This window comes from Ceratotherium simum, chromosome 16, assembly GCF_057802395.1.
Source record: "Ceratotherium simum simum isolate JZ-2026a chromosome 16, ASM5780239v1, whole genome shotgun sequence".
NCBI classification, from domain to species: domain Eukaryota; kingdom Metazoa; phylum Chordata; class Mammalia; order Perissodactyla; family Rhinocerotidae; genus Ceratotherium; species Ceratotherium simum.
This window is the reverse complement of record NC_141915.1, coordinates 16003342-16021736: the sequence shown is the minus strand read 5'-3', so window position 1 is coordinate 16021736 and position 18395 is coordinate 16003342. Positions and strand designations below refer to the sequence as shown.

General features: G+C 39.5%; 1 protein-coding gene across 2 annotated transcripts in view; it reads left to right on the top strand.

Annotated features, from left to right (window-relative positions):
• The window catches only part of RPA1 (replication protein A1), a 64597-nt gene that overhangs the window by 40326 nt on the left and 5876 nt on the right, over positions 1-18395 (top strand). Inside the window, exons 6-14 of one of the 2 annotated variants that reach the window (XM_004433304.3) lie at positions 5440-5532; positions 8228-8360; positions 9510-9612; positions 10870-10938; positions 11092-11284; positions 11439-11578; positions 11992-12140; positions 14403-14535; positions 16788-16964. In XM_004433304.3, the coding sequence (XP_004433361.1) occupies positions 5440-5532; positions 8228-8360; positions 9510-9612; positions 10870-10938; positions 11092-11284; positions 11439-11578; positions 11992-12140; positions 14403-14535; positions 16788-16964 (1190 nt within the window). The remainder of the gene's footprint in view (positions 1-5439; positions 5533-8227; positions 8361-9509; positions 9613-10869; positions 10939-11091; positions 11285-11438; positions 11579-11991; positions 12141-14402; positions 14536-16787; positions 16965-18395) is intronic. The other variant, XM_087440654.1, reaches the window with a different exon arrangement.

The following is an 18395-nucleotide window of genomic DNA, read 5'->3' as shown; positions in this document are numbered from 1 at the left end:
GCGTAAACATAATGGTTTCTTCACAGCTATGTCAACAGACTATGTTGTTAATCTTTTGGATTTTTACCAATCTGATGGATGAAAACTGGCATCTCATTGTAGTTTTTAGTGTATTCTGAGCAAAGTGAGCATGCTTTTAAATGTTTAAGGGCTTATTATTCTCTGTGAACTGACTATTGTATTGTCCATTTTTCTTTTGGGTTGGTTGCCTTTATCTTCTCAATTTTTAAGACTTCTTTAAAAAGTAGGGCGAATAGTCTCTGATATGAGTTACACAGTCTTTTTGACTTTGTGGTGTTTTTTGCTATATAGCAGTTTCTTTCTTTGTTTTTGTGAAATTGAATTTCCCAATGTTTTTGATGACTTTGGGGTTTTGAGCCATAGTTAGAAGGGTCTCCCTCACTCCGAAGTTAGTAAGGCATTCACCCATGTTTTGTTCTAGTACTTGGCAATTTCATTTTTTACATTTAAGTCATCTGTGCTGCTTCTGTCTTGCAGTTGTGGTTTCTTGATTTGTGGTGTTTTGAGCTTCACTTTCACATAATTTGAAATTGGTGGGTTTTCTCGGTCTCCTGAATTCACTAAAGATATAGTCTGTGTGTGGGATGTTTGTGTATGGGGTGGGTATTCATTCTCCTTTGTTGCTCTGTATGATTTTTTAAGAGAAGTGGGAAGATTTGGGCCTAGGTCATCACCATGCTTCTTCCAGAAATGGAACCTTGTAGATTTTAATTTTGCCTATACAAAACATAGTAATTTGATGCTTTATTTTTATTTTATTTTATTTTTTTGTGAGGAAGATCAGCACTGAGCTAACATCCATGCTAATCCTCCTCTTTTTGCTGAGGAAGACTGGCTCTGAGCTAACATCTATTGCCAATCCTCCTCCTTTTTTTTTTTTCCCCAAAGCCCCAGTAGATAGTTGTATGTCATAGTTGCACATCCTTCTAGTTGCTGTATGTGGGCCGCGGCCTCAGCATGGCCAGAGAAGCGGTGCTTCGGTGCGCGCCTGGAATCCGAACCTGGACCGCCAATAGCAGAGCATGTGCACTTAACCGCTAAGCCACGGGGCCGGCCCTAGTTTGATGCTTTAAATTGGAGAGGAAAGCTGAAGTCTATTCAGGTAAAGTTCTAAAATATTAAATTGGAACATTACATTTGTTTTGCAGTAGTAAAGCTTTTTAAAATGAACACTTCAGTTATCTTATTCTCAGCTTTTAGGAAGGAGAGCTAAGAGAAAGCAATGCTTAGCATCTCTATGAAATCTTTGGATGCAGTAGGGTTGAGAAAGAGGTGATTGTGCCCAACTTTATCCCCTTTGGCCAGATTTCTAATGTTTTTTACATTATATTTAATTGAATGGTTGCTTTGGACATTTTGTGTTTCAGGGGAAAAAGTATTTGAGATAAAGATGAAGATGAAAGGGTTGAAAGATGGTTATTGCTTGGGGTCAGAACTCCTTTGTCTCAATACTCAGTTCCACTGGCTCTTCTCTTTCTTCAGGGTCTGTTCAAGTGCAGAGGGATGAGAGAAGGTTTGCTGCTGTTCAGGATTATTTGCTATTGAATTTCATTGTAACCAAATCAATAACACATCATTACTTGGACCATCATGGAAATAGCTTTGTTAAAGTGACTACTACCATAGAGTGTATTTCACAGAAACGGTTTCTAATTGTCCATCGTGAAAGCAAGGAAACTCTGTTATTAGTGGGTAGAGAACTCAAGTTAGATTTGTATCCCTCCAGCACCTAACCCAGAACCTGTGACATATCAGGTGACCAGTAAAATTAATTGACTAAACCCAGTCCAGAAATAGGCAGAGAAATTCCAAAGTGTGCATTCAGATTGTCTTATGGTACTAGTACCATGTTAAATAAAGATACTTATAGAATTTTTCAAATGTGAGAAATAAAACTTCAAACACAATTCATGTTTCATATAATGGATTGGATGATTTTAAATCTCCCATATTTATCAGTATATATTTTTTTGTCAGTGTGTTTATTAGTTCTGTGTACCTACACTATTTCTAACGATAGACTTAAATTTCTTACATGATACTTAGTTATTAGTATTACTCATTATTAAAAGATAGCAGTTGGAATTTTTTTCAGCCTGATTCTGTCCATTTTCTGCCAACGGGAAATTATAATTATTGGATTGACTCTTATATTCTTTGTAGTTGTTGTTAAGAAAGTACTTGCTAGTAGAAATTGAGTTTTAGTTACTCTTTATACTCCATGGTCTGTTACTAATCTTTTTAGCTGGTGGCTCACTTACCACTTACCATTATAGTGATAATAAAAATGATAGATGTGAGTACAAGTAACTTGAGGAGCTAGCGTCTGCTTTTAAGTATCCTATTTCTCTCCTGGGTCAGAGCCAGTGATATGAAGCTAGCATAGAGCAAAAGAGTTGAAGAATTATGACCTTGATCGATCTTATTGGAATGGTTTGATTTGCAGGTAGCACAAAATAGAAGATTAGCAGAAGTTGAGACTGTGCATTACTGCTTTGGGGTATAATTTTAATTTTTAGAAAGACTTTATGCTATAGGCTAATTTCTTTCAGGTCTTGTGGTCAGTGGCTGTGTTGCAGTGTATTAAATTGAAGGGCAGTTGTTGCTGTTTAGAATGCACCAGGATTCTTGTCATCCATTTGATTCTGGACTGTCTTGTCTCCTGTGCCGGATTTGCGAATGTGGTCCATAATAGGAGTTAAGGATTGCTCTAATAAATGGGTTAGTAACTTTTCCTGACTACCAGATATTATGGTTATTAGTTATGTTCTATATCGCTAGAGTTTTGTTTGCCAGAATTGATTGCTTACCATTAAAAATTAACGAAATGGTGGTAAAATGGATGAATCTAGTCAGACAAACCTGGTTCGAGACTAGCTTCTGCCTCTTCCTAGCTGTGTGACTTTGAGCAAGTTACTTGACCTCTTTAACCCAGGTTTTTCATCTATTAAGTGTGTTTAATAATACTATCTATAGCATAGGGCTGAAGATTAAATGGAATAATGCTTTTAACCTTGTGCTTGGTGCATAGTAAGCACTCAGAAAGTGGTAGCTGTTATTAATATGTGTGTTATAGGGCCTAATTAGAGTCTTGTTAAATATACTGTACTTCATTAAATCTTAGAATCCAATGATTATAATAAGACTGTACCGTTATGTACTACTAAAAAAGAAATTATAATACATTGGTTTTAATTCGTATGTTAAAATGTCAAAAAATTTTCATCCTAGAATAGGTAAATAGGTAAGTACATTTTTTAAAAATCATGGTAAAATATACATAACATAAAATTTACGTCTTAGCCATTTTTAAATATATGGCTCAGTGGCATTAAGTACATTCACATTGCTGTGCAGCCATCACCACTCTGCACCTCCAAAACTTTTTCATCATCCCCAACCAAAACTCTGTCCCCATTGAACACTAGCTCCCCAGTCCCAGCTCCCGCCAGGCCCTGATAACCACTGTTCTACTTTCTGGCTCTGTGAACTTGATTACTCTAGGTACCTCATACAGGTTAGTTACATTTTGTAGAAATTAATTTTAGAGGGGGCCGGCCCTGTGGCTTAGCAGTTAAGTGCGCGCGCTCTGCTGCTGGCGGCCCGGGTTCGGATCCCGGGCGCGCACCGATGCACCGCTTCTCCGGCCATGCTGAGGCCGCGTCCCACATACAGCAACTAGAAGGATGTGCAGCTGTGACATACAACTATCTACTGGGGCTTTGGGGGAAAAAGAAAAAATAAATTAATTTTAGAAATTAAATGTAAGAGATCAGTACAATACCGTGACCATGTCCTGTTCAGCAAGAAGCAGGCGTGGTGATGAGGAAGGGACTTTAAAGTTTAGATGTTTGAGACAGTGGAACTAGGGTGGAGTATAGCAGAGAGTTGTGTATTTTTATGGTTCCATGTTTGAATGTTTAAATCTTTTGATTCCTTTGAATATATTTCATGAAGTAGGTAAAAATGGTTTTACTTTTTTCCAACCACTTAGCCCCTGAGCAACTCATCTTTTCCTTACTGATTTATAAAAAGGTGTACTGTAGAACTTCAAAGTGTTCCTTCAGAAGACACATTGTCAAAGAAGAGCAGTTCTCCCATGCAATTTCATATGACACTTTGTAAATTCAAAATTAATGGGAAAGCTAAACAGTAAACACAAAAATTCATTATCGATAATCTAGGCTCTTTGTTCTATGTAAATAAGGTCTCAATTTTTCTCCATAGGAAGAACTAGAGAATAACAATTCTGTTTAACCTTTTTAATTTTATGCTAAATTTGTTTTACTCTAATGGCACAGTTAACTCTCATTAAGTTTTACCGGTTAAGAGTAATGTTGGCAGAAGGAAATGAAGTCGGTGTGTAATATGCCCATTTGAGTTAGGGCCTTGGAGAACCCAGCAGGAATAAACCCAGCGATTGGAGAAGGTAGACACAAGGTGGCAGGCAGGGAGCTTTTCCAGCAGGCTCACGATTTTTGTGATTAAGGCACTCTAGGAAATTTTTTGAGCTGCACTTGTGTGCTGCAAGCACTCTTGGTGAGCAGCCCAGATTAGGTTGACTTCTACTTTTAGTGCTCTTCACAAAGACAAAATCAAATTCCATAAACCTATTACTTTTTTAAAAATTAGGCGTATTTTGCAATTTTAACGTTCTTCAACTTCATAAACCTTTGTAGAAAGGGTGAGGGGCAAATAAATACTCTAATGGTATTGCATTTCTTATTTTCTGCCTGAGGGACGTGTTCATTTCCCCTCCGTTCCTTTTAATCTTCCTGTTTCCTTGACACACCTGCTTCTGAACCCCATTCTCATCTCCCTGCTGTGACAGTTCACTAGCAGTTCACGGTACCTAAGGCTCTTTCAACTCTTATTTTCCACCGTCAGTTGCAAAATAAGGTTGCTTTGTTTGGGAGGGAAAGGATAGAATCCTTTCTGAATGTCTCCTTTTCCTTTGAAGCGGGAGCACTTCAGAGACAATTGACCTGCTTTTAGGTTTTTCTTACCATCCAGCCTTTTCTTCTGATAGATCGTGCCAGGAACACACAGTTCTGTTGATGACATCGATTTGTTGCTATGGAAATAGTGGTAATGTCACAGATTGAGCCCAGTGACTTTACTTCAGGTTCATGCAGGAGAAATGGGCAAGGCTTTAGGGGAGAACCTCATTAAAACTGAAAGCTATCAATTATGAGCAGGTGAAAGGTAAATGGAGCCAACCTTTCACTTAATGAAAACAAAAGTGAACCCCTAGCAAATTCATGGCGAGCAATTGAATGTCCCAGCATGAATCCTGACCCATGAGAGTCTTTGACAAAATAAAAAATTTGCACTTTCTCAGAGCATTTCTTCTACTTAAGTTTAAATCTTTTAACCCAAATTATTTGCACAAAATGGTCTTTCTCTTTTGATCCTCAGGACATGGGCAGCAGCAGGTAGCTCCTTCTCCAGTCTCAGCAGCCAGTCCACCAACCAGCAAGCCCCAGCAACAGAATGGGAGCTCAGGAACGGGTAAGACTGCCACATCAGGGCCAGCCCCGTGGCTTAGCGGTTAAGTGCGTGCGCTCCGCTGCTGGCGGCCCGGGTTCGGATCCCAGGCGCGCACTGACACACCGCTTCTCCCGCCATGCTGAGGCCGTGTCCCACATACAGCAACTAGAAGGATGTGCAACTATGACGTACAGCTATCTACTGGGGCTTTGGGGAGAAAAAAGGAGGAGGAGGATTGGCAATAGATGTTAGCTCAGAGCCAGTCTTCCTCACAAAAAAAAAAAAAAAGACTGCCACATCAGGACATGTGCTGGTCGTGTGTATCAGGCTTTTGAATAAGGTTTTGAAATTTAATCTGGGACTAAAGGGAGTTTTCAAAATGCTATTCATGACAGTTGCTTCTTGCAAAGAATAATTCCATTTCCTGTTGTAAAGTATGTGATTAAAGAAATGATTAAAGGTAGTCTTTTAAAGATACTTAATATGCCTTTTTTTATCAGAATGATATACTGTCCTCTGTTAATACTTTATCTGGTAGTTTCTCACATCTTAGGTTTTACACTCTCTTGACTTTGTGAATTTACATATCTTTTAAATTCTTGCTTTTTAACTCTCTAGGATCTGCTTATTAAATTTGACTTGTCTCTCTCCAAGTTTCCCATTTTGGGCTCTTGTGGATATTTATCTGAGCTTGAAGACAGTATTGTTTCTGTTGGTCATAGGTTCTGCTTCTCAGTCTCACGGATGAGCAATAGTTTCTTTAACTTTCTGTGCAGCAGGTCCTGAGAGGCTGTAATGGAATCATTTTGTTTACTTTCTGGCCTTTGCTTTAGGAACCACCATTGAAAATTATGATTTGTAGAATTTGTTTGGATTTATTTTTAGAGTTCCTTTTTTCTGTCACAGCCTCACGTACACCCCCTCCTCTGCTCCCTTCCACTATTGGTTTCTATTTTTCAGTGCTGAGATTCTAAGAAAAGCAAGGTTAAGACATCACTAATGTTTCTTTGAAACTTTCAGGACATATGACTTTTTCCCCATTGATCTTTGATGTTTTTATCTACCTTGCAATATCTGTTTACCTACCTCCCTTTGTAAGTGGATCTATTTATAAACAGCTCTCAAATTATGTACTGTTGAAGGGAGGTGGTGGAATAGATTATCTAAAATGGTAAATAATCTAACAGTCACTTCCTTAGGCTGAAATACAAATAGTATGTTATTTGTTTCCCTCCTCCGACAGGTTTATTTTCCCAGTTGTCTGTCTTTGGCTTTTATTAATGTTTATTTTTAAAAATCAGTTAATGTTCCATAAACACACATCTACTGGATAGTGAAAGAAAAAAGACTGGATGTGTATTGAGGGGAAGCTACCCTTATGAAAACTGGGTGCATATGTGTGTTTTATATAATGGTATATAATATATTAGGTATGTATACACACACACAAACGCACACACATTCTACAAAGTATGTCTGCTTCCTTGCCTAATCTTGAGGTAATTATTACTGTTGTGTGTGTAGTTGTCTCTCTTGACTCCCCAGTTAGAATAGAAAATTTTAAGATCTGAGACAGTCTATGGTTTTTTTTTGGGGGGCGGGGGGTGAGGAAGATTGGCCCTGAGCCAACATCTGTGCCAGTCTTCCTCCACTTTGTATATGGGACGCCGCCACAGCATGGCTTAATGAGCAGGGTGTAGGTCTGCACCCAGGATCCGAACCCGTGAACTCTAGGCCACTGAAGCGGAGCACGTGAACTTAACCACTACGCCAGCAGGCCGGCTCCTGTATATTTTTTATTAAGTACTACAGCTCTCTAGAACAGTGTGGTACAGACTGTGGAGACTCAATAAATACATGCTGAATAAGGGTAGATTTACATTTCTGGCCAAATTCCATTCAGAAGAAATGTTTTGATATAGAAGATATGAAATCAGTGGACTAAATTATATTTTCTGAATTTGGAGGTTGAAGCTTTACAAAAACAATGTGCATGTAAAGGAGTTCATGTGCTTATAGACTTTAATTACCTATTCTTTCCAAGTGCAGGGCAGCTGCTTAGGCTTGGATAAAGGAGGCAGAAGGGGTCCTGGTGGCCAGACACCTACTTGTCTTAAACCAAAAACTGATTCTTGCCCTTTGCTCCCAACTAAACCTACTCCCATAGAGTTCCTTCCAGACTTTTCAGGCCTGTAGACTAGTTGAGAACTAGGAGTTTTCTGGGGGTGTTTTGAGGTGATAGATTTGTGATAGGCATCCTTCACCTCAGATGGCGCGTCTCCTGTCCCTTACTTCCTGGCCTTTCCTTACTTGTTTTTGTATGCAACTAGTGACTTGCTGTCAGTTTTACTGATGGAAGTTGATTTTCTTTCTCTGACCCATTATCTTGCCCATTGATACAAGAGAAAAGTTTAAGAAGGGTGGACCTCTGAAACAGCAGTATCTGGATTCATTACCATTGTTAACTTGACCTCAGGACTTAAGTCAGCAAATATAGTAGTGAACTGTGTGTGCCCAGCCTTCATTCTAGATTGTGCTTTTCTAGCCTCCTGTTTCAGTCTCTATTTGATCTCCATCTCTTGATTTCTAAAAAGAAGAAACTGCCTCTCATTTTGTGTGATTTCACCAATGACACCTCAGTAATTGAGAGTTACTACAAAACTTACTTATAAAATTTAAGTAGAATAATGATTGTCCTTTGTGTTTGTTTTTAAAGGTTCCACTGTATCTAAGGCTTATGGTGCCTCAAAGACATTTGGAAAAGCGGGAGGTACCGGCCTAGTGAACAGTTCTGGGGGAACACAGGCCAAAGTGGTACCCATTGCCAGCCTCACCCCTTACCAATCCAAGTGAGTTCTTCCATAGCATAAGTCCAGAATGTACTTACAAAATAATATAAGAGGTATTTATGTGTGAACTTCACGGTTACCACACATAAAATAGGTTTCCTCTTTTTCAGAGGGGCAGAGGAGGGTACAAATTGTGGCAACCTTTAACTCTCTTATCATAAAAGAATGGCAAAAAGAGCAGTCTGCCGTAGCCTATGGAGTTTCATTCATTTTGAAAGGATTTGAAATTAAAAATATTTAATGCTTAAAGAATCAGTTGATAGTCTTATGAGTAAAAATAAATATCTGTTCTAATTCAGAAGGCATTTCATCTTCTCATCATATAAATAGGTGACTTTTAGTCTAAAAATTGTTACTCGCATTTAGTTGGCTAAAAGAATCTGTACTGTTTGTGTTAACCACATTAATATACCCTGAACAAATATTTCTTTTATATGACTTTTTCCATTAAAAATTAATTTTAACAGTTGAAAATTCGTGAGTTCTGTTTTCAGAATTCTTTCAGATATGTTTTAATTTATCCTTCAGTTCTTTGCCGTGTAGGGAAGATATGTTCCCCTGTGAAATTATAAGTAAGATAACCAGTGTGCCCAACACCTGCGTTCAGGATGGGCACCAGGATGGGATGTCGCATCTTGTGCCTCTTTTTTTAGTGGCCTCTGTCTGAGGTCAGACTGCTTTCCTGTGATGGCTCACCAAACCACGTTCCATTACCTCATATTTGTATCCAATATGTGTTAAAAATGAGACAGAAGTTTGATACCAGTTATATCAGTTCCCATAACCGAAAATAGTGGCAAAATATAATTGCTGGTGTTACTGCATTTTCTAGCTTCGAACCTTTCATTAAGAGGATATTGTTGCCTTGGTGATGCTTTTTGGAGAAGGAAGAGAGTTTATAAATTTACTTATTTGACGGGAGAGTGAGTTAGTGTCACATCCCCTTGTATATTTTACTATTTGCTTATTCTATAAACTGTCAAACCTGTATGTCATCTTGGAGTTTTAATTAGCTGAATTAAAATACAGCTTACATTGAAAAGTGGAATATGCATAAGCTAAGAGAGGCTATAGGAAGAAGATAAGAGAGCCTTTCAGATCTTTCCCAAGTAAGACTCCAAACACTGATATAATCTGTTTGGTTTTTAGGTGGACCATTTGTGCTCGTGTTACCAACAAAAGTCAGATCCGTACCTGGAGCAATTCTCGAGGGGAAGGGAAGCTCTTCTCTATAGAGCTAGTTGATGAAAGTGTGAGTATTTGTCAAGTGAGGAAATAGGAGTCGTGGACTCTGGGAAATAGAGGGCTCTTCTCTGTTCAGGCCTGAGGTGAAAAACAATAGTAAGCCAAAAAGAAACATGACTGTTATTGTTGTTTTTCCTCTATTGTAGTCTTTTGATGCTATCTGGGGGGCAAGGGTTAAAGGTCATAAATAAAATCCTTGGTCTTAAACTAAAGCATTTGTAGCAGTAGAAATTAGTTTTCTAAATGTGTGAGTCACTTCACGGGCAGGGGAAGTCAGAGATTTCTTGCTGGCAGCCTTAGTTGAAGCCCTAGGAGGTGATGTCTGCTTATGAGCAAAGTGGAGCTTTGGGCCACAGCAGAAGGCACACAGGAGCCACCTTGATAAGGGGATGGTTTAGTGGGAGATGGTTTCTGGCTGTGCAAACTTTGTGTGCTTTACTTAAACAAAACCAAACCATGATGAAGAGACAAGAAAATCCAAGTTCTGGAATCGCAAGAGTCTTGTTAGCAGTTTCTCTGTCCATTAGTTTTGTTTATAATTCCTAATAGGTACTTCAAGGATTCTTTTCAAACTGCTGCATATTTCCTATTTGTTCAAACCTCTAAGAGGGCAGAAAAAAAATAAATGGTTTGTTTTTGGAAGATGGAATAACTCCCTAAATATATTGACAGTGTGATGGCAGAATCAATATCAGAACCTATTTTTCTTTACCAAATTATTGGTCTTATCCATCAGTTGGCTAAAATTTCAGCCACTTAAGTGTTTTTCCATCTGTAGCGTTTCGACTGATGGAAAAGTGAAAATCAAATCACAAGCAGCCTGAAAACATGACTTGCTATGACATTTTTGGCAATGACTCCTGAGTATGAAGTGATTCCTCGCTTAGTGCAAACATGAGGGAAGCTGGTGAATCATTGTGGTGCAGCACACCTCCCTGTGGGCTTCAGTCGTGTCACTCAGTGTTCAAAATTGGTGTATCTTTGTTGTCAGAATGTTAAACTCACTGTGGGGTTTTTTTATGTTTCTAACTTGAGGTTAATAAAGCATGATAATGAGATCAGCCAGGTTGTTTCATCAGGGTTAATAACTTGAATATGTGACTGTAAAATGTGTGTTTCTGGGGTATCCGTAGCCTTTCATGGATCCCATTTGTGCTTGTGCTACTGATTTAAGAATGTCATTTTGACGCTCAAGTGTCCTGTTTTTCACTAGTAAAACTTGACGAACACCATAATTCTAACCTGCTCTGCTACGCTTCTGCAGGGTGAAATCAGAGCTACTGCTTTCAATGAGCAAGCTGACAAGTTCTTTCCCCTTCTTGACGTGAACAAGGTATGCTAGTGTCGAGTCTAGAACTGAAACAGTTGAGTGGGGGGTGAAGATGAGGGAACTCTCATCCCTTGGAGAGCTCTGTGGTGGTGGTAAGGGTTTTTATGTCCCATTTGATGGATTATCCCATGTTCCATGGCTTGGCCTCTTTTGCAGGTCTATTATTTCTCTAAGGGCACCCTGAAGATTGCTAACAAACAATTCACAGCTGTTAAAAATGACTATGAGATGACCTTCAATAATGAGACTTCTGTGATGCCCTGTGAAGATGGTCATCATTTACCTACAGTGCAATTTGATTTCACAGGGATTGGTGAGCTAGAGAACAAGTCTAAAGACTCACTTGTAGGTAAGTCTGTATGAGAGCAAAGAGAATGGTGATTATTAGTTTTGTTTGCAACGTATCGAGGAGGTGTAAGACTTAAGTGCTTGCTGTTCAGCCTTTGGTCGTGCTATCATGGGAGCTTGACCATCTCTTGCTAAAACATTGTGTCTATGTTTAGACGTAATTGGGATCTGCAAGAACTATGACGATGCCACTAAAATCACAGTGAAATCTAACAACAGAGAAGTTTCTAAGAGAAATATCTATCTGATGGACACGTCAGGGAAAGTGGTGACAGCTACTCTGTGGGGAGAAGATGTAAGTACTTGCATTGAGCAGTTAGAGCATGTGCAGAAAGACGGAGACATGAACTTCTTAAGTGGTTGTCTTGCCCTGTGAGTTGTGAGGTTTTGGCCGTGTAGGCCAGGTAGACCCTTCCTAGTGAAGGATTGGGCTGTCTAGGGAATATTTGAAATTCTTTATTTGATTTACTTCTGTGAGATTTGCTATGATGGCAGTTTTACATAGTGAAATGCTCTTTCTTCTAACTCTAGATCAGTTTTGACGTGTCTCTGAGCAGATTCTTATGTGTGAGGTTATCTGGTATAGATTCCATGTACCGTTTATTGCATTCACTCTACTATTGACTGTTTTCCTATAAAGATACTCTATATGTTCTTCCTGCCAATGACACTTGTTTGCATTTGTTTGGTGTTTTTGTTGTTATGCAGGCTGATAGATTTGATGGTTCTAGACAACCCGTGATGGCTATCAAAGGAGCCAGAGTTTCTGATTTTGGTGGACGGAGCCTCTCTGTACTGTCTTCAAGCATGGTCATTATGAATCCTGACATCTCAGAGGCCTATAAGCTTCGTGGATGGTAGGTTTTATGGGGCTAAACAAAGGGGTTATTTGAGCCTGGGCTTTGAGAAGAGCTGGTTCTTTTGGTTCTTATGATCAGTATGTGTGCCGAGCAGAGGGCTCATTACTGAATGGAGCAGTTCCTATATTTCTTGGAGGCATTACGCCTTATGAGATGATGGCTTTAAAACCCTTAAACTGACAAACATGTAATCCTGTGACGGACCTGGAGAGTCAGAGGAGGCAATTAGAATGGAAGTGCTACGTGCTGACCTCGATCCTGCCAGAAGCAGAGGAGGGCCAGACTTTCGCAGCTGTTTGCTGAAGCACTGTAAGCTGAAGGTATCTTTCTTTTCTAGGTTTAAAGCTGTGGGCTTCTGTGGTGTTGGGGGAGAAAGTGCTTTCTTGTTCTGTCCAGTGTTTGGTGCCGATCGCATCTTCTAGTGTGTATTCACTGGACTCTGATAAAGTGCGGTGGGAACAGTGGGCTTTTGTTGGCATTATATTGTTATTCTCAAAGCACTCAGGGGCTGAGAAGAGCCTATTAAAATCTCCTCAGTACATCTAGCTTTTTAGGGTGTTAAAATTCTGCCTTAAAAAACACTTCAAACTGGAACATGGTATGCCAGAATTGATGTGGTTAGGGAAAACAGTTTAACTAGCTTGAGCTTAAATAATTTGTATAGCTGTAGTCACAGAGGGAAGTGTGTTGGTTTCCAGCCATGTCTTAGGAGTTAAGTGACTAAAGAATTAGCTCATGTTACATCTCCCCACTTTTGTTTTGAGTCTAACGTGAACCAGTAGCATTAGGATTTGAGTAGTTTCCTTAAACGTCTACTGGAGTGTTCATATTGCTTAAGCCAGCCTCACACGTGGGGCCCACATATATCTGTAGTTAACTATTCTGGTAGTTGGCGTTGCATTGTAAGGCAGGGCCCGTTAATAGTCTGACCAGAAATAACTGCAGCTTTGGTTTGTCCTTATTGCCCAATTTTCTTTCAGGTTCTGGAGCTTGAACCCCATGTTAATTGCATGCCCACATTAAGGTCTTCTATTTTACTTGTCAGTAACTGTGATCCTGGTCAACATAAAAAGACATGGCTGTCTCCAGAATGAAATAACTTGGCATTGATCAAAGAGAAGTTCACTGCACACACTCTACCTAGGCGGGGATTGGAGATGTTTAGATCTTGGTTATAACAATGTGGAATTTTTATTGTGAGAAGCACTGCCTCTCTCCTTGCTCTGTTGATTCCTGATGAGCTGTCTTTGGTGGCAAATGTCTCCTTGGAGTTTTTGAAACCATAAACTTGTGTAGCTAGTGGTGACGATACAGATTTATGGACCTTGCTGTGCCTCTGTGACGAATTTAGCCACTTACCTGACAGAATGAGAAGGCAGTTGTCTGCAGCTTATGGTAGCATCTATTCTGTTAGATGGTGTCTTTTTAAGGAGCCTGTTCTGTATGTGGTCAGTTTTTAGTTATCCTCCTCTTGGTTGACATTGGCATGTTTTTAATCTCAGACCGACTCCTTCCTGTCACAAGTATATTTCTGAGCCACTTTCTTCCTGGCCCCCTTTCCTTTGTATCAGCTGATATGTGATCAAGAAGTATAATCAATTTTAATAATAATTTAATACAAATTAGTTTTAGCTTTAATATTGGCGTAAGTAAAATCTCGCTAAAAAGGTAAATCTACAAGAAAACAGTATCTTCTAATAAATTACTTCGGGTTATATAATCTTTTGGACTCTATATCAGGCTTAAAAGATCTTTCGTCATGGGAACATTTTTTGCTACCCTGTTACAATATGTTGCCTGTCACTTTCTATACTGATACATTTCAGTGATGATAAAAATGCATTTGCCCTTTGGAATGAGCATCAGTAGCCCAAAGAACTATACCAGAGCTCTACATTGTTGCTTTTTTATTGTTGACTTTACAGATTACTGTTTTTGGGCCTTGGGCCCTCAGGCCAGTGTTGATATGCAAGGCTACTTTAAGAAAAAGTCCTGTGGTACTCTGGCACTGTCTTTCTTGACCACTGGGGGGCATCAAAGCAATTGAGATAATGAGGTCATTCAGTTTCTTCAGTAGGCTTAAGATACAATGAGAAAGATACTAATTTCAGCCTGCGTGAAAAGATACTAATTTCAGCCCGCGTGATCATGACCTATGAAAATTGAGTGAGGGGTGGATAGCCTGTATCTATCATATAGAAACAAGTAGCATATTCAATAAGTATATAAAGTGCCTGTCATTCTTTGTTTATTTTTCAGGTTTGACTCAGAAGGACAAGCTTTAGATGGTGTTTCCATCTCTGATCTAAAGGGTGGAGGAACAGGAGGGAGCAACACCAACTGGAAGACTTTATATGAGGTTAAATCGGAGAACCTGGGCCAAGGTGACAAGGTATCCTACATTCCTAACTTTCTTCACAAAATCATGGAATGTGTGCAAAAGGATGAGTTTTCAAAACTGATTTCTGGTACCAGCTGTGAGGCATTAGTTCAGGGCTGTGATTCTTGACTGGAGCTCTGACAGAGCGTGGTGTGGTAGTTGCGAGTCACTGCCAGAGGGAAGGAGCTGTGCTTAGTAATAGGAGTATGTTGTATCCCTCAGGTATGTTGAGGCAGAAACATGTTAAGAACTCTGACTTAGAGAGTTGTTTGAGTTGTTTGGTTCTTAGAGGGATCTTAATGAAGTGGTAATAATCCACCTTGGTGTTAGAATATGAACTGCCTTCAGGTCCGTATTTCTTTTCTGTGATTGTTCCTGCAAATTGAAATGCCCACATAGTGAGAAGACGGTTTTGAGATTACAGCTCACCCCGAGCATTAGTCAGGCTCAGTGTGGGACATCAGGCAGTTCACGCGTACTTGCACTGGCTGTAGAGGAGGAACCCGCCCTGGGCTGAGAGTTGCCGGTATTCTCTGAGAAGACTTGGCTCTGGTGTTGGGTGTTAGTTGCAGTTTCCCTTTCAATGTTTATATTTAATGACCTGCTTCCCATTGATCTAAACCTGTATTCTGTCAGCAATTCAATATTTAAATCATCTATTTCTCCTTTATGCTCCCAGAAATAGCAATTCCTGCTTTATTATTTTCATATTATACAATATAGTTTTTATTCCTTATTGTCTCATTTTGCTGTGTTCTCTTATCCATCATTGTCATCAGTTGCAACTTATAAAGCTATTATACAGCATCTCGAGAACTGAACATTGGACAGATCTGTGTTGTCCTGTTGTAGGAATAGCCACTCTTTGGACTCTGCTGTCACCAATTTCTCCTTTAGGTCTCACGGTGGACAGTATGTAATATGAGAGATCAGGCCTAGAGAGACCTATTTGCACCCAAACTTTCAAGTCATGCTTTGCAACTGGAACTTGCCTGGAAATACAGAAAAACTCTTTAGGCATTCTCCTAGGAGACTTACTCTCTAGAGCCTTCTAGGTTGAGGACTGGCCCAAGCCCTTTAAACATCCACGTTATTGTTTTGCCTCTTTTGGTCTGAGACATTGGAAAGCCCCAGAGGTTGCTGACCTGGCTCCGAATTTAGAGTACACCCAGAGGGAACTGCCCACCCCAAAAAGTATTCATCCATATCCTTTCTGTGCGAGTTAAAAAGCAACACGAATAACAACATAAAGCTCAAGCACGTGACTTAGTCCCTGCTGCGTTTACTTGTCAGTGACTTCTCCACCGTGAATGCAGTTGTTCAGTTATTTGTGCGTTCTGCTGGATTTGACAGCTTAGACCAGGAGTTGACAAACCGGCCCACAGGCCAAAGCCTGCGGCCTGTTGTAAATAAAGTTCTATTGGAGCACAGCCACATCTTTTCATTTTTGTTGTTTGTGGTTGCTCTTGCACCACCACAGCAGAGTTGAGGAGCTGTAACAGACACTGTGACCAAGTGGCTTGTAAAGCCTGAAATATTTACTAGAGGCTTTTTACAGAAAAGACCCCTGGCCTGGACAAAGATGAAGGTGAATCTAGGCCCTAGAAATCAGTGCTCTTGTTTTTAATGTGGGAGGAATGGTTGACCATAGCTGCCCTAGATTTTACTGCATTACTCTTTATTTCCTAGATCTGGTACCTTTGGAAGGTCAGAGGAACAGGAAGAACAGGTCTTTTGTCTCTTGAAGTCTGTCTTTTGTATAGTCTGTTTCAGTTTTAATTAATTAATTTAGTCTAATTTATAATTAACTCTGTTATTGTTGAGGAATTATATGCTTTAGAACTTGGTTTATTACCTGCATGGATTTTGTAATCAGCATAAGTGATTTTGAAAACTACAGAATGGGGCCGGCCCCGTAGCTTAGCGGTTAAGTGCGCGCACTCTGCTACTGGCGGCCCAGGTTCGGATCCCGGGCGTGCACCAACGCACCACTTCTCCAGCCACGCTGAGGCCGCGTCCCACATACAGCAACTAGAAGGATGTGCAACTATGACATACAACTGTCTACTGGGGCTTTGGGGGAAAAAAATAAAAATGAAAACTACAGAATGAATTATGCTCTGTAATCATGTTGTGATCTTGAGACTTCGAATTTATAAACACTTATCACTTATCTGTAAGGGCAAGCTTTGGGTGGCCTCTAAGTCTAATCCTGAGTGTAATCCTAGTGCCCAGTGTCTCATGTCACTCATTTTCTCCTGAAGGCGGACTATTTTAGCTCTGTGGCAACGGTGGTGTATCTTCGCAAAGAAAACTGTATGTATCAGGCCTGCCCGTCTCAGGACTGCAATAAGAAAGTGATTGATCAGCAGAATGGATTATACCGATGTGAGAAGTGTGACAGTGAATTTCCCAATTTCAAGTACCGCATGATCCTGTCAGTAAGTAGAATGGGTAGATGAGAACCTACTCTGGTGTTTCTTGAGTCTTGCCCCGCACTGTAGAGACAATAGCAAAAACAAGACCGCTCGTGGTGGGGAGCCTGCAGATGAGTAAGTGCTAAAGAGCTTCTTATTGTTCTATAAATACAGAAGTAAGGGGCCTTTCCCGCAACTGAATGGCAGTCTCTTTTCTACTAAAAGCTTTTTTTCGTACCAGAAAGTTGCATTTAGATACCCAGCTGATTTTAGTCTGCTGTGCAATGTAGTACACTTACGGCATTGGTGGCACACGCTTGCTAACTGTTATGAAGATAAAATAATTTGAAATGGCATTTCTGGAGAGCAGTAATTATGCTTCTACAGCCGATGCCTATATTTAGTTATTTTTCTTGTGGATAATCTGTTCCTCTAGCCTTGGTAGAGCTGACTTCAGAGGAATGTGACTGCATGCTGATTGTGGCTTTTTTGCATTGTAAGAATTATTTCTTTCTGTTTTAAAAACCTTTAAAATGAAGAATGTATGTTTTTTAAAAAGTTATAATACTAAATGATAATAAAAGTACAAGAAAATGGGCTCTCTCCCATTTTTCTAGAAGCTGATTTGACAGTAATATATCAGAAGCTTTAAGAATGTTTATATTTTCTGACACAGTAAACGCTTGGAAGGAATTTCTTCTAAAGAAATAATCAGATGTTACATGTCTGTAGAGTTATCTATTACCCTGTTGTTTATTTTGAAAACTTGGATACAACTTAAATGTCCTTAATATTCTACTGGTTAATTCCTTTATTAATTATCTGTAGAGTAGAATACTATGAAGGCATTAGAATTTGCCGTTTGACAGTTTCCACAGTTAAAATATTTGAAAACTATTGTTAATACTATTGAATGAATACTATTAATGAAGGCTGTTAAAAAAATTTCCTATTACTCTTGTAAAATCTTTTTAGATAAAAAAGTGAGGTACTCCACCTACCCTTTCTACATTCTAATTGCCCCTTAAAATGTTAGTTCAGCAGGAAAGTTCTACATTTAAGCTTCTTATTTTCTGTAAACTATAAACGTCATTGAGCTAAGATGAAGATAGTTGTTTTAGATAGTTTATTCCATCAGCCTTTCTGTTAAACTTCTGAGTGGAATCCCTGGCACACTAGTTTCCTGTGACGCTTACCCGTGTGTCTCTCGTGGCTGTTCTTACCCTGTGGAGTATTGTCCTGGGCCTCTAGGAGGATAGTGTGGGGTAAACTGTAGGTGTGAGCCCCAGTGTGTGATACATTTCCTTACATTTGTGAGAACTTTTAACTTTTCTTGTCACCTTATTTTTCATCATAACTTGTGATATTAAAGTTCAGGTATATGCAAAGTGAATATGTAAAATCATCAAAATGATACCTTTACGAAAAACCTTTGCTCTCTTATTTCTACTAAGC